Source organism: Desmodus rotundus, chromosome 5 (assembly GCF_022682495.2).
Source record: "Desmodus rotundus isolate HL8 chromosome 5, HLdesRot8A.1, whole genome shotgun sequence".
In the NCBI taxonomy this organism is placed as follows: Eukaryota; Metazoa; Chordata; class Mammalia; order Chiroptera; family Phyllostomidae; genus Desmodus; species Desmodus rotundus.
This window is the reverse complement of record NC_071391.1, coordinates 45,529,273-45,545,574: the sequence shown is the minus strand read 5'-3', so window position 1 is coordinate 45,545,574 and position 16,302 is coordinate 45,529,273. Positions and strand designations below refer to the sequence as shown.

General features: G+C 40.7%; 1 protein-coding gene and 1 pseudogene across 4 annotated transcripts in view; one reads left to right on the top strand and one right to left on the bottom strand.

Moving 5' to 3' along the window:
* The window catches only part of STIM1 (stromal interaction molecule 1), a 177,711-nt gene that overhangs the window by 104,206 nt on the left and 57,203 nt on the right, over nucleotides 1-16,302 (top strand). For all 4 annotated transcript variants that reach the window (XM_024572645.4, XM_045182005.3, XM_024572644.4 and 1 more), the window contains exon 2: nucleotides 6,386-6,516. In XM_024572645.4, coding sequence (XP_024428413.2) covers nucleotides 6,386-6,516 — 131 coding nt within the window. The remainder of the gene's footprint in view (nucleotides 1-6,385; nucleotides 6,517-16,302) is intronic.
* LOC112315872 (small ribosomal subunit protein eS24 pseudogene) lies at nucleotides 14,253-15,728 on the bottom strand (annotated as a pseudogene).

Below are 16,302 nucleotides of genomic sequence, written 5' to 3'. Positions count from 1 at the left end.
ATGGTGGTAAAAGTCAAGAGTAGTGTTTACTATTGCCAGGAGAGAGAGTGGGTCATAGTTGTGGTCATATTGACCGTAAAGGGGCAAGAGGGAGGGAGTCTTCTTGGAGTGTTGGGAATGTTCTATATCTTGATTTTGATGGTAGTTGCATGGATATATACCTATGATCCATATGTTTATTTATGTACTTTACTGTATGTATGTTATGTCTCAAAGGAAAAAAAACAACCCACTCATAGAGATACTGATTAAATTTGTTTTGGATGGGGCCTGGGCATCAGCAATTTAAGAGCTCCCTATGAGTCTAATATGCAGCCAGGGTTGAGAACCACTGGGCTGTGTGCAAAGGAGGAAAGAAACCAGGCACATCAGAGAAAGATCACATGAAGCTGAAGGAGTTGTTGGATATGACATGAGCAGGTGGCAGGTGGCCTCTTGACCTTCCAGTCACTCTATAGTTTTCATTTATAACACTTTTCATAATTGTAATTGAATTTCATCTTAAGAATAATGAGAGACTTTTGAGGGCTTTAAGTAGGGAGATGACTTGGACAGAGATTCAGCTGTTATGCACCAGCACTACCTATAGCTAGCATTCCTGCTGGCCTTTCTCAGGGCAAGGGTGGATTCTGAGTTACTCACTGCAGAGCTTGCCAGTCCTGGCTTGGGGAGGTGGCGGGTGAAGCAGGAGAAATTATTCTCGCAGATGAGGCCCCTGTTGGTAAAATTTAGCAATTTCCAGATTTCCCTCAGGTTCCAACCAAGTGCTGAGGAATAGTCCATCCTCTACAGTGCCCTTTCTCTACCCTAATATGCACTGTCTTTCTTGACTGCTGTTTCTCTCACTTCTTTCCCTTTGGGCTTGTGTCTCACATCAGACAATCCATTGTGAGGCTCAACTGCAGTGGCTCTGCTTTGTATGCCTACAGGTATGTGTTCTCTGGGGGATGAGTGCCTGTTCAGTGATGAGAAATGAAAGTGGCTGGGAGAGAAGAGGCATTATTAGGTGGATGGTGGATATTGGTTGTGGGAATTGGTGGGTTGTACTCAAGAATTCTCTTGCCTTTTGGAGAGATACGGTTTGTTATGAATCCATCCTTTTGTGCACTCATTCATTCAGCCAGCATTTACCGATTTAAATTTGACAGGGAAGATGTTGTTGGTGCTATACTGGTCCCTGGGGCATAGACTGAGTCAAACTTAGTCCTTGCCCTTTTCTGGATGTGGCATGCAAACAACTCAGAGCATGAGAATTAATGTAGCAAAGTTATGTACAAAGTACTTGGGACCATTCAACAGTAAACGATTAACTCTGCTTGGAGGAAGAAGAAAAGATCTGGACATGAGGGAAAGGACTTTGTGGTTTTGTTTGCCAGTGGTTAACAAAGTGTGGTCTGCAGACCATTGGGACTCACCGAGATATTTTGGGGGGCCCAGAAGGTCAAAGCCATTTTAATTATAATGCTCAGATGCTATTTGCTTTTTTCCCACTGTGTGTACATTTACATTAATGGTGCAAAAGCAATTAATAGGGACAACTTGTAACACCTTAACAGGATTCAAAGCAGTGGCAAAAAGCTGTGCTAGTTATTGTAGTGTTCCTCAACTTCATGGCACTCTCAGTTTTTTAAAAAAACATTTTCGATAACGAAGTAAAAATGTGTTAATTTTATTGTATTCCATGAATACATGTCTCTTTAGTATCCTGTGTGATGAAATAGGAAGTTAAGCATAACTCACTTCTGCATGTAGAAGTTTGATGTTTATCTCAAGGAAAAGTATTTGTGTGATCGAGTTGCAAACTGAACTACCTTTTCTTTTTTTTCAGGGAACACTAATTTTACTTTAACATATAACACATATTTGGCAGACATTTTCTTGAAAATGAATGAAGTGAGTTGCTTTAAGGAAAAAACTGGTAGTATTTGTTGCCAATGCTAAAATTTCAGCTTTTAATTGAAAATTAGAATTTTGGGAAATTTGTATCTGCCACTGTGAATTTGACAGCTTCCCCAAATTTAAAATTTTTCTGATGAAATCAGTGGTGTTATTAGTAATTGTGATTATTTTGGTATTGTATAAATTAAATGTGTCAAATTTAGAAGCTCTGCCTAACTCATTGAATTAGTAGTGTCTAAATGATGAGTGCATCATATTACAAAATCGTGCATGGATCTGTTCAAAGTGCAAGATAGGCCAATGGATTTTAATGTAATAGGTACAAAAAGTTCATCCATGTAGTTTCAGATTTTGCACTGCAGCTAACGTTTAGTAAACCTACTACTTGTTGAGTTTTGGTGTAGTATCAGAGAAGAATGTCCATTATTATCTGAAAGGTTATTAAAATACTCTTGCCTTTTCCAACTGCATATCTATGTTAGATATTAAATGAGGAAACATCTAATAAGACTGCAGCTGCCTTCTATTAAGCCAGACATTAAAGAGATTTGCAAAAATATAAAACAGTTCTATCCTTCTCATGATATTTTTCCAGAAAACAATTATTTTTATAAAAACACATTGTTTATATTAACAGAGGAGATTTAGTGTTTTAAAATGAATTAATTGTTAAATATTAGAATTTGTGTTTTAATTTCTAATATACACATCAAACAACTTTGGTATTTACAATTTTTAAGTGTGTAAATGGGTTTTAAGGTCAAAAAAATGACAAAACCTGGTTTTATAGTATTACCTCTACTTAGAATTCTTCTCTTTTCTGCTAGAAAATTCTACATATAATTGTGGAGTTGGTATTTAGTTATTCATTCAAAAAAACATTTACTGAGCATCTACCAAGAACTGGGTTTTGCTTGCAGCTTGGGACATAGTCCTAAGCCCTTAAGGAAGTCAGAGTCTGATGGGGAAGACAAATTAAATAGGCAACTGCAACACAGTAAGAAAAATTTACAAATGATATACCTGTTGTGGGAGTCAGTATCACTTACCAGCTCACCTAGAGCACATGAGTGATCAATTTAATTGGACTGTACCGCCTATATTTGATTCTCCATGGTCTGACAGGAAAAGTGGCTGAAGTTAGCAGGAGATGGGAATTGTTCACTTGTTGCTCTGGGAGGAAAGAAGGAAACTACAAATGTATTGAATGTCAGCTTTATGCAGGTCCTCTGCTAGGTGTTTTGACAAATGTGGTCTTATTTAATTCTCACAAAATCTCTATGCAGCAGGAATAATTATCCTCATTTTACAAATGAGGCGTTGGAGGGAGGCTGAGAGAAGTTAAACAACTTGTCCAATATACTATGGTTGTAACTGATGAAGCTGGGATTTTGACATATGTGTTCTGACTCCAAGACCAGGACTTTCATTGCGGTAATAATGTGTTGCTAAATAGGTGGACCTAAATCTAAGGTATTTCCAGATGGCTCTGGGAAACCTTGCCAGATTAGAATGTACAAAATAAAGTAGAAATGGTCTCAGAAAAGAGAGATAGCCTAGGAAATGCTTGGTTGAAGGACTTATTTGAGAATTTTGGATAGGATTCTACAGCCATATAGGATATCAAGATTTTATGCTCTCTCACCTTCAATCCCTTTAGTCCTTCTCTATGCCAGATGATGCCAGCAGCAAAGGTCACCTGCCTGTTTGATCAGGTTACAAATCAGAGCCTGTTGTTTGAAGCCTAAACTTTCTGGACTGGCCGAGGGCCTTTGGCAAAGGGCCTGGCTGATTTCAGGTGCCTAACCTAGAGACCTGCAGTCTCTCGAACTTGGTAAACTATTTCTAGTATTTTAAAAAGCCCGTTAGGAGTTGTGCTTTACTTAGGATAAACCTGTGTATGGATGCAGGCTGATGAAAAGATTGAGATTCTTTCCCTTGGGTTAGAAATCTGTCAGTTCATTGTGGTTCAGGGGTGCTACCAGTGGTTTTCTAGAACAGAAGTTAGCAAACTATGGCCCAGGGGCTACTTGGCCCACCACCTGTTTTTGTAAATAAAGTTTTTTTTGGGAACACAGCTAAACTCATTTACTTGTGTTTTGTCTATGGCTACTTGTATGCTCAATGATAGCACCTAAGTAGTTGCCACAGAGACGATATAGCCCATAAATCCTAATTGTTTTTATTGTCTGGCCTTTTACAGAAAGAGTTTGCTGACCTTTATTCTATTGTAACACTTAGCACATAGTGCTTTAATTGCCTATCTCCCTCTCTTTCAGCTCTTTGAGAGCAAAGATGAGATCCAATTCATCTCTTTATATCCCATCCTGATTACAGAGCCTAACACATGAACAGCACTCAATAAATGTTTAAATGGACACATTATATGCTGATCAAAAAACTCTGATGAGCAATTATATGTGCCTTTTAGTAATACAAAAGCAAGAATAAAGGAGGGGCAGTGTTATGTTGGTTGTGCTAATCTCAGTGCTGTGTTCTTTATGAACTAGTCATTACCTATTGCTTTATTGCAGTTTTTTGGATGGGGAGGATAGGAGTCCATGAATGAAACAGTCATGACAAGAGCTCTTGTTGATGAGCAAGTTGAGAAACAATGGCTTAATCTTTGGCTATGTTCTACCCTTTCCCTCAGCATCCACCATCCCTTCACCCCACCCTCCATCCCCCACTCCAGCTTAGCAAGACAGATGTAGAGGAATATAAGCATACATGGAGATACTTCTTTTGTTTGCATACTGTCTATCTTACTGTTTTTTCTTAAAACCATTTCTTCAGTGAGCTTCTTACCAATATTGCCATTTGTGGCTTCCAGAAGATGAAATCAACCTAAAGCTCTCTGGTCACCGTGGCATAAAGGCAGTCAGGTGAAGCGCTGGCCTGAGAGTCAGTAGACCTGGGCTCTCGCTGTGGCTCTTCAGCTGCCTTTGAATTTGGGCACATCAGTTAACACCTGTGGACTTCAATATTCAACATATTTTTATTGAATCACATCTGAGACACTTAAAAAATTTTTAATCATGCCCCTTTTCCATTTTGAAAAGGATTTGAGCGACTAGCAAGTGTAGCGGGTGATCTGTGTAGTCCTGTCACTGTCTGACCAGCAGACCAGTAAATGATTAAATGGATTAGAGTGTTTCAGGTCTTTGATTAGTGCCTTCTAGAAGGCTTCAGAGCAGCAGCCTCCAACCCTGTCTTTGCTTTCTCTCCTATTACCCTAGCATCTTCCATTATCTGGGAAGTTGGGGTCTTTCTTGTAACGTGTTTGGAGGTGATCTGAAGAGTATTTTGCCTAAAAAGTAGTTATCAAGATCAGGGTCAAAGGAAAGAGGAATTTTATAATCTGGGAATTGGAAAAAAATACTAGAAACTGTAATTAAAGTGTCTTTTTCAAATAATGAACGTGAGGCCCGGAGAAAGGAAGCCATCTCTGTAGAGTCACACAGTAGAGCTAAGATTAGATTCCAGATTTTGCTATACGCATCAGTTGGGCTGTGCGCCTTCCAGGTTTGTACGAGAGGATTAGACGTAATGAAAGAACTAGGGTGGCCTAGCCTCTTGTGCTGGTTTTACTTCTGCATGACTGACTATGTGCGATGGTGGGCAGAGAAGGCTGTACTCCAGACTTCCCGGACTGGTTTATCAGATGAGCTTAGGACTTAAGATGTATGATAGATATTTCCTGAATGTAATTGCTTGTGGGAAGGCCTATGATGTGAAGGGTTTCCCAAGTTAGCCTGTGGCTAGCATTATATGTCCCAGTGGTGACAAAGAGAACAAAATGGAAAACTATATATTCTGGCATTGGAATGGAGGGGCTTTTTCCTGTTTCCAGAAACATTGTATTAATTTACATTTGTTCGTTGATGTATTAAAAATAATATTTCATTTGAGTATGTATTTCTTTGATTACTAGTGAGGTTAAACTTTTTCCTATGTTCACTGGCTATTTGTCTTTTTCCTCATTTAAATATATTTTTTAGAGAGGGGAAGGGAGAAAGAAGGAGATGGAGAGAAACATCAATGTGTGGTTGCCTCTCGCTCACCCCCTACTGTGAACCTGGCCCGCAACCCAGGCATGTGCCCTGTCTGGGAATTGAACTGGCGACCTTCAGTTCACAGGCTGGCACTCAACCAGTGAGCCACACCAGCCAGGGCTAAATGTTTTTTTCTTCTGAGTTATCTATTCATGTTTTTTGTCTAGATCCCAGTATATTCCCAGTTCTGTGCTCAACTTCCCTGCAAGGGACCTATAAGGATGATAAAGCATTGTCTCTAAATGGGGGAGCTCAGCACATCCTTGGGGAGGCAGTTAAAGGCTAGATGAAACAGTTTTCTCACTGTACAAATAGTTGGTTAAGTGGCTACTTGAGGAGTCATGTGCTGGAAGTTAAGGTCCCTGAGACAGGTGGGTAATAGAGGTTCGGTGGTAGCCCCGGTAATGTTGTCTCTTGCTTTTCCTATACAGAGTTTTGCCGGATTGACAAGCTCCTGTGCCACAGTGAGGATGAGAAGCTCAGCTTCGATGCAGTCCGCAGCATCCACAAGCTGATGGATGATGATGCCAATGGTGATGTGGATGTGGAAGAAAGTGATGAGGTGAGCCCTCTCATCCTGCTGTGGCTCTCCTCTCTTCCTGTGTGAACAGTCCCTGAAAGTTGTCTAGATGGACTGTTCCCTGTGGAGAGATGTTTTGATTATGGCTTGTTCTCTAGGAACTTGTACCTATCGGGAGGTGATTCTCAGCAGAGCAGCTCGCTTGGAGCCAGCTGGTCAGAGTGTAGGCCTTATGTCTGCATCTGTGCCTGTACTGGGTCCCTTTCTTCTACCAACTAGTAGTATAAAACTGACTGAGTTGTGCTGTGTGAGAGGGAGAGGGACCTCCAAGCTTGGTCTCTAAAAGTTCCCCTGAATCTTTATTGTAATCCTGCTGTAGACAGAGGGCATCAGTCTGTTCTTACTCTGTGCTCAGCCCTGTGTTGGTATGTGGGAGCGAAGGCAAGATGAATCTTGCCCTCTAGGAGCTTATAATAGAGCTTCCTCTATTTGGGAGGAAGAAACAAATGGTCCCAGAAAGATCTTTCTGAATACCAGCCTGCAGCTGCTGGGAGCCAGTTGAGTGGTCCAGATAGTAAAAGCGAGAGGAGTCTCTAAATGGAAAAAGGTCTGTTATTGTTTCATCTTTTGGCATTACTACAGCTCCAATTTCACAGAGCCCAGAGTACAAAGTCATCGTGTGTGAGAAGATTTAAAGGTTTCAGTTGATTTCAAGTTCAACATAAACCAGCAGTTTGGTGAAGCTGCCAAGCTGTACCAAATCTTTAATAGCAATAGGGTGTATATCATGAGGGAGGAGTTAACCCTAGTCTCTCCTCCCTGCTGCTTAGCTTACCTTTATGTCAGCATTTGTAAGTATCTTTTATGTATGTGCCAGGCACTATTCTAGACATGGGATGTGGCAGTAAATAGGACAGATCCGTCTGTCCTCATATAATTTATAGTCTAGTGAAGAAACTTTAACCTGAAAAAGAAACAACTCAGGTAATATAATTTCTGTCTACAAAAACATTAGAAGTGGAGGAATCAGACTTACCATACAACAATGATAACAATGAAAATCAAGCACTAGCTATCATTTATTAAATTCTTATGCTATGCCCAGTACAGTGCTAAGCTCTGTGCACAGTTTTCTTGTTACTTTCTTAGCAGCCTTATAGCATTGATATTATTATCAAGGACTGAAGCCTTGGAAAGGTTAAGCATTTTGTTCAAGGACATACTGGGTGTGGTCACAGACCTGATTCAAAGCTCATGCTGTTAAGTACTGCTATATTGTTTCTCTCATTCTAGGGACAGAGCCAGGACCCATGTAGGGAAAGCAAAAGATAGGCATATTCTTCTAGAATAAAGAATTGCCTAGCACCACTATCTCCTCATAGAAGGGGCTTCTTTGGTAGGTAGGTAGTTAACTCCCTGTCACTAAGAACAAGTAGAACATAGCACTCTATTCACTGGTCAGCAGAGGGGATCCTTGTATTGGGCTGAACTAGATAATGTGTAAGGGATTTATAAGAGGAAAAAAATAGATTTCCTGGAGGAAAAGTAGAATTTGGGTATAGTGGAAGGGGTGGGGTAGACTGAGCAGTAGGGAACAAGTGTGAGCAAAGATGTGGACGTGGGTATGTTTGGTTAGAGAGAGTGACTGTGGTAGAAAACTACAGTGCAAAAACCTGGAAAAGAAAGTGGGGCCCAGGCAACCAGGCTAAGCTACGTGTACTTCTTGAACTTGGCAATTACAAATTCTTGGGAAATGACAACAACCATGATGAAAAATCTATACTTTTGGCCACATCTGGAAGTGTCACTGGTCCTCACAGGACCCAGTTTTGTCTCTGCTGAAAATAGAGTCATGCTTCTAGTGATGAATGAGGACAGAGGTGTCCTAATCTCCCTCCAGGGGCCTGGCCACAGGACTGGGCGATGGATGGCATAACAGTTAAGAAGGTGATGTGATCCAAGATCCACCAATTCCTGGATATCGCTGTCATCGCCCTTCCTTCTTTTTTTTCACATTCTGCTGAATTGCTCTGTAAATGAGAGGAGGAAGAAAATGTTCTTTTTAGAGGAATGTTACCACAACAAAAAGCTCATCAGCACAAACTGTTCTAAAATAACACAAAAGCTGTCACCCTGCTCCGCGCCAGTGTCGAGCTGTTCTTTTTCAGCATAGCTTCTGCCTGCCTTGGCTTCAGATGTTCTTGCTGTAATTTCAGGCCTGTGGTGGTGAGAGTAGCCTGCTTGTCTGAGTTTTCGTGATCAGTCACAAGCTACTGTATATGAAAGTGAAAGTAATGTTAGCAAAATGTGTGCTTAAGTCAGCCTAACCATATATGAGACAGCCTCAGAGTTCAGGATCTAACTAGAAAGTTGGTGGACAAATAGTCTAAGCTCAGGGCTTAGAATAATCAACAAAACAAACAAGCACACAAAATATAACCAGAGACATTGAAATTAAGAACCATCTGACAGTGACCAGAGGGGAGGTGGGAAGGGATAATCAGGGGAAGGGTTTTCAGGAACAACTATAAAGGACACATGGACAAAACCAAGGTGGGGTAGAAGCAAGGAAGGGAGGTGGGTTTGGCTGGAGTTGGGGGGTAAATGCAGACAACTGTAATTGAACAACAATAAAATAATTCAATAAAAAAAAGAGAAAAGAAGAATGTTGGATAAGGGAAACTGAGGCACCAGAGAGGAAACCCTGGTTGTGCTGGCCATCAAGGACCTGAGGTTTTTATGACCCATTTAAAAGCATTGTCGATTATCCAAAGACCTTGGTAGAGGTCTGAAGGGATACTCTATTAAGTCCTCATTTATTTAGCCTCATATCAGTAAGTTTTTCAGATAACTTTAACTATAACCTCAGTACTAGATCTTTAAAAATTCTGACCATTTTTGAAGTAAGTCTTTCTTCTTACAGATTATTGTGAGCAGAATGTTAACTTTCTATGGATAATTCAAAGCATGTTTTCAGGACCTCTTGGGCTATTTACCTCAGTGCCTACATTCCTGTATGCATGGTTGTGATTTTTTCTTATAGTTTTCTTGTCTTCTCTTTGATTCATTCTCATTTCTAATTGCTGTATCTAGTCTGCTGTGAGCTATGAACTTAGACTTACGGTAAACTGAGACCCAGTAGGCATTTTATAGAAAATATAATATCTTTCATGTATGGGGAAGCCTGTTTGTCTGCTCAAGTGCCATCTTTGCTTGCTTTTGTCCTAGATAGCAAAGGCTGTAGATTGTGGAACTTGCAGATGAGCAAGATGCCACTCTTGGTGATGGAGCCCTTCTTGCCAAGCTGGCAGGGAGTTCTACCAGTCTGACAGTGTGGGAATTTATGACCTATGTTCTATTCAGAGCTCTGGTGGGGACACTGCCCATGGACAAAGCATTAGCTGCAGCGGGATGGTACTGTCAGGTTGTCCTGACATTCTGAGGTGGACAGACAAGGTCCTGCCTAAAACCACTGTCCTTTGATTGGACCAGGCTCTTTGTGAGCAGTGCTATTTTCTTCAGGAGCCTACATGAAAAATTAAGGGCATTTATTCACCATTAACAAATTCTGATTGAATACCTATTATTTGTTAAGCCCTATTTGTGGGCCTGTGGATTCTATAGTGAACAAAATTGACAAGATCTTTACTTTTATAGAGCTTGCATTCTAGTGGTCTGTATGTTCCAGGTGACTAAGTAATGAGTAAACTTTGAAATTAGGCAGGATCGTGACCAGATTATAGTGGTTTAATGACTCCCCCTTTAATTTTCTCAGGGTAAAATGATGGCTAATGATACCTGTTCTTGCAGGGTTGTTGTCAGAATTAAGTGAGAAAAATGCTGTTAAAAGTTCCCAGCACAGACCTCACCAAAATAAAAAGCTTCTGCATGGCTAAAGAAAACAGCATTAAAATGAAAAGAGAACCAACAGTATGGGAAAACACATTTGCCAAGGATACCTCAGACAAGGGCCTGATCTCCAAAATATATAAAGAACTCACACGACTCCACTCCAGGAAGACAAACAACCCAATTAAAAAATGGGCAAAGGACTTGAACAGACACTTCTCCAAGGAAGACAGACATACAGAGGACCCAGAGACATATGAAAAGATGCTCAGCATCACTAGCCATCAGAGAGATGCAAATTAAAACCACAATGAGGTGCCATCTCACACTGGTCAGAGTGGCCAACATAAACAAATCCACAAACAAATGTTGGAGAGGATGCGGAGAAAAGGGAACCCTAGTGCACTGTTGGTGGGAATGCAGATTGGTGAGGCCACTGTGGAAAACAGTATGGAATTTCCTCAGAAAACTAAAAATGGAACTGCCCTTTGACCCAGCAATTCCGCTGCTGGGATTATACCCTAAGAGCCCTGAAACACCAATCCAGAAGAACCTATGTACCCCAATGTTCATAGCACAATTTACAATAGCCAAGTACTGGAAGCAACCTAAGTGCCCATCAGCAAATGACTGGATCAAAAAACTATGGTACATTTACACAATGGACTTCTACGCAGCAGAGAGAAAGAAGGAGCTTATACCCTTTGCAACAGCATGGATGGAACTGGAGAGCATTATGCTAAGTGAAATAAGCCAGGTGGTGAGGGGCAAATACCATATGATCTCACCTTTAACTGGAACATAATCAACAAAAGAAAAAAGCAAACAAAAAATTACCAGAGACATTGAAGTTAAGAACAATCTAACAATAGCCAGGGGGGAGTGGGGAGGGGACAGTGGGGAGAGGGGTTTACAGGAACTACTATAAAGGACACATGGACAAAACCAAGGGAGAGGGTGGAGGCGGGGAGAGAGGTGGGTTCGGCTGGGGTGGGGTGGAGGGATGGGGAGAAAATGCAGACAACTGTAACTGAATAACAATTTTAAAAAAAAAGTTCCCAGCACAAATAAAGGACTCTCAAAACTCAGCAATAGAAAACAAGCAACTCAATAGAAAAATGGGAAAAAATTTGAATAGCTACTTCATCAAAGATATCATAGGGATGGCAAATAAGCATATGAAAGGGTGTTCAATATTATTAGCCATTAAGGGAGTACAAATTAAAACCACAATGAGATAATACTACATGCCTAATACAATGGCTAAAATTAAAAAATGGAAAATACCAAATGCTAGGCAAGGAGGAAGAACCACTAGATCTCTTGCTTATAGTTTCTTATAAAGTTAAACATAACTTACTTTGTGGCCTAGCAATTCTACCTCTCAGTATGTACCCCTATAGGTAAATGAAAATTTATATTCACACTAAAATCTGTACACAAATGTTTATAGTAGGTTTGATCATAATTGCCCAAACTGGGCACAAATCAAATGTCACTCAATATGTTAATGGATAAAAAAACTATACAACACTACTCAACAATAAAAAGGAATAACTACTGATGCTCACAGCATAGATGAATTTCAAAGGCATTATTCAGAGTGAAGGAAACCAGTCTCAAAAAGTTTCATGCTGTTTGACTTCATCTATGTGACATTTTGAGAAAGGCGGTAGGGATGGAGGCTAGTCAGTGGTTACCAGGAGTTAGGAGTGTGAGAAGGGTTTGACTACAAAGGGACAAAATGAGGGAATTTGGGGGGGTGGATAGAATTATCATGTGTCTAGGTTATGAGGGGCCGTCCAAGAATGTAAATATGTATTAAGATTCATAGAACTCTATCCCCTCTCCACAAAAGTTAATTTAATCATATGTTATTTAAACAACAAAAAAATCCCAGCATAGTACCTGACGCACAATGTAAGCTCAGTGAACACTAGTGCTACTTTCCCTTTTCTCTTTCCTCTATATTTTTAGGAAAGCTACCCACATCCCGACAGTTGTATTTTAATGTTTGTTCGACTATAGTGTTTCTCTCACCAAATTGTGAGCCTTTTCAGGGCAGGGACTGACCTTACCTGTTTTTGTTTTTGTTTTTTTTGTCTTTGTTTCTCCAATGCCCAGCAGAGCCTGGTACAGAATATATGCTTAATCACTGTATGGAATGACTGACTGGTATCACTGTAGCAGCATGGATTCAGGCTGAGATGGAAGTCTTGAGAAAGGGTGTGGTCATACTTTTTGTGGGGTTGGGAATGAATAGGTAGCACTATGAGTCCAGGAAGCAGCAAAATCTACTTATGCTTCCGTTAGTGTGTGTGGTGTCTTGTGTAGAAAGAAAGCACTCAGTTAAGAGTTTGTGCTCTAGAGTCACACAGATTTAGGTTTAACCTAGGAGTCGAAGACCTAGGTTTAATCCTGGCTCTGCCTTAACCATCTCTGAAAAGTTGGAGAAGTTACTCATTCTCTTTAAGCCTCAGTTTCTTCAGTAGGAGTACGAATAGTAGGCACCTCATGAAGTTGTTGTAAAGATTAAATGAGGAACTACTATAAAGGACACATGGACAAAACCAAGGGGGAGGGTGGAGGTGGGGGAGGGAGGTGGGTTCAGCTGGGGTGGGGTGGAGGGATGGGGAGAAAAGGCATACAACTGTAATTGAATAACAATAAAAATTAAAAAAAAAGATTAAATGAAATAATGCATATAAAGCACTTAGTATAATACCTGGCACATAGAAAAGGCTCAGGAGAAGTTAGTTTTTGTTATTATTGCTATTATTGTTATTGCTGTCATCAGAAAGAGCATACATTTTGATGCAGATGGGCCTGTGTTTAAAACTTGACTTTGCTACTTATTGGCTGTATGACAAATAGGCAAATAACTTCACCATTTTGAGCCTCATTTTATTCCGCTATTTGAGGAGGGTAACTCTTTTCAGGGTTACCTGTTGTAAGAATTTAATGTAGGCAAAACCCTAAGTTTAATGCCTGGTACATGTAGGTGTTAAATCCATGTTTTCTTCTACCCTCAGTGTGATGGTACAGATAGTGAGGGCTGGCCTGTATAGCAAAAATTCCAAATCAGCTTTCTCATCATCCCATGGCATGCCAGCATGCAGCTAAGGGAGCCACCCCCAGCAGCTTGGCTGACTTGACTAAGGCCAGCACGCCACAGGGGTAGTTTTATTTTCATCTGAATGGCTGATATTAAGGAGTAGGGACAAAGCAGAGCCACATATTTCGAGTGGCTGCAACTTCTCTGGTGGCTTACCCAGCCTCCTGCCTAGATACCTGTATACTTTACAAAAGATCTAGGTGACCATCTGGAAAGCAAGAGGATTTTGAACAACAAAGCCATATTAAAGCACAGTTACCACGTCTACTTGTTTTTTACCTTTTTTTCATTGTCCCACCAAGAAGCCTGTTAGTTATAGGTCCTGGGAGGCTATGAGAATTGGGGAAGGATGGAATCTGGCACCAGGTGGAATCAGGGCTGGAGGAACTAAACCCGGAGGGGAGCAGGCAGCAGTTCTACTTGCAATGTCCAAAGGGCCAATAGGACTTGGTCTTGATGGGAAGTAGTATATAGGGAGGGAGAGAGAAGCCCTGTGCTGTGGCCAGCATTGGCTGATTTGAATGAGATCAAGTAGCTGAGTTATACTCAAAAGTTATTATCATGATTAATAATAATGTTACTCTCATCTTAGGCTTTGGGCCTCATTTCCTTATATCCAGATAACTGTAGATACCTCTCAGTGTTCTCTTGCCTTTGGTTTGTACATGCGGCCAATGATGATCTTAAGCTACATTTTGGTTTTGTGTCTTTCTGCATGATTTCCTATTCTTGTTCCATCTGACTTCCTGTGCCAAGCATTCCGTCCCTTCAAATCTGATCTTAGTCTTTTTCTTAAAACACTGTAAACCAGAGATTTTTCAACTGGTGTGCTGCAAGAATATTTTTTTACATAAAAGTTCTTAGTTTATTAATCCTCTTGTGAAAAATCTGTATAATCACCACAGATAGTCACTGAAGAATCTTTACTCCTTTTTGCCAGCACCAACATTGGCCTTTGCAGTCCCCCTGACTTTCTTCATTCTGTTCTTGCATTCCTTTTTCTGTTTTCTTGAGGTCTTCTTTTTCTCATATAGACCAAGTCTGGCAAGTATGTGTTTGTGTTCATTTTCCTTTGTGTAATCCAAGTAATTGTAAGTCACGCCAAAGCCAGTTATCTTGCCACCACCAACCAGAATGGGTTCTGAATCCAAACACAAAGATGACATCTAGTGTTTGGCTAGATTTTGGCTAGTTTTTTCCCCAATTTCTGTCTTGGGTACTGTTGCCTTCGCTGGGTGAAGGATGTTAATGACCATTTGTTTTCACTGAAGTAGTTTGTCAGTCATGAACTTCCTGGTCTGGATAGTTACTCTGTCGTTCAAGATGGTGGTCAGCCTTTAAGCAGCCAGGGAGGGAAAAAAGCAAGAATCTTTAAAACATGCAATACCTGACTGTTTAATGAGGGGCACAGATTTCTTTTCCCTTAGGTTGTCAAATAAAAAAATGACAACAGCCAACACAACAATAACCATGTGGTCTGAATGAACCAAAATTATACCTATTTTTTATCAGATCAGCAAAAAATAATATATGTTGGTCTGCCGCAGAATTTTAGTAATTAGTTTATGTTTGCCGTGAGATGAAAAAGGTTGAAAATCGCTGCTCTGGACATACCTCCTACTGCTCTCTCTGGCTCATGTCTCATAGTCATCCCATGGTTATCCCAATCCCCTTTCTTTGCTCAGGTATTTCTCCTTACCAGGAGTTAACTTCTCATACTCCTCCCTCCAACCCCTGGCGCTGTCTGTATCAGTCTTAGGAGTCCTCTGGAATGTTCCAGCCTCATTTTTCATGAACCTTCCCTGACTTTCCTACCCACATTGACCTTTCTCATCCCAGTACTAAGTCTTGTAGCACACAGTCTGTATCACTTAATTTAGCTCTTAATTCCAATGTCTTGCTTCATGTCCTAATTATTTTGATTATATTGTCTTGCCCATAAGTTTGTCTTTTTGCACTAATACTGGAATTTTTAAAAAGCACAACTCTCATCCTTAGTCCTACCTCGTTAAGGGAATGTGGTTGAATAGGAGCATCCCTACCATGTGCCAAGCCCTGTGCCAGCTGATTACATGTACAGTTTCATTTAATCCTCAAACCACTCTATGAGTTAGGTGTTACTAACTTTACTTTAGACACAATGAAACCATAAGTGGCTTACCTTGGCTTACTAAATTAATCTCTAACCTGCCCTTCAGTGCTCTCATAATCTGACTTTAGCTTACCAGCCTAGTTCACATTATACTGCATTCCCTTACTCTTTGTGATGGCCATCACCTGTGCTCTTCATGTCCCGCCACTGTGCCTTTGCTCCAGATAATTCCTCATCCTGGCATCTCTCTGCCTCCTGTTGCCTGTAAAAATTCCACTTGTCCACCAAGACCTAGATTAGGGTTTCTTAACCTCCTCATTATTGACATTTTGAGCCAGATAATTCTTTGTTTTGGGGTGCTGTCCTGTGCATTATAGGATATTTAGCAGTGTCCCTGGCCTCTACACACTAGATGCCAGTAGCAAATCTCTATCTTACCCCAACCCCAAGTTGTAACAACCAAAAATGTCTCTGTTGCCAATTGTCTATTGCCCTGGGGGAAAGAATCACTCCTGGTTGAGTATCATTGGCCTAGATTAAATGTTGTTTCCTCCAAAAAATCTTGTTTGTTTCCCTGTAGTGGGGAATGATTCTTCCTCTCTCATGTCCCAGAGTACTTGGCATGCGTCTCTCATTTGGCATGTTGCTCTGCTGGGCACTGTAATTAATTGGGTCCATCCTTGTGTGTCCTACTAGACTGCAAGTGCCTCCAAGGGGAAGGAACCAGGTCTTACACGCCACTGTTTCTCCCAGTGTGCTTGGTACAGGGCCT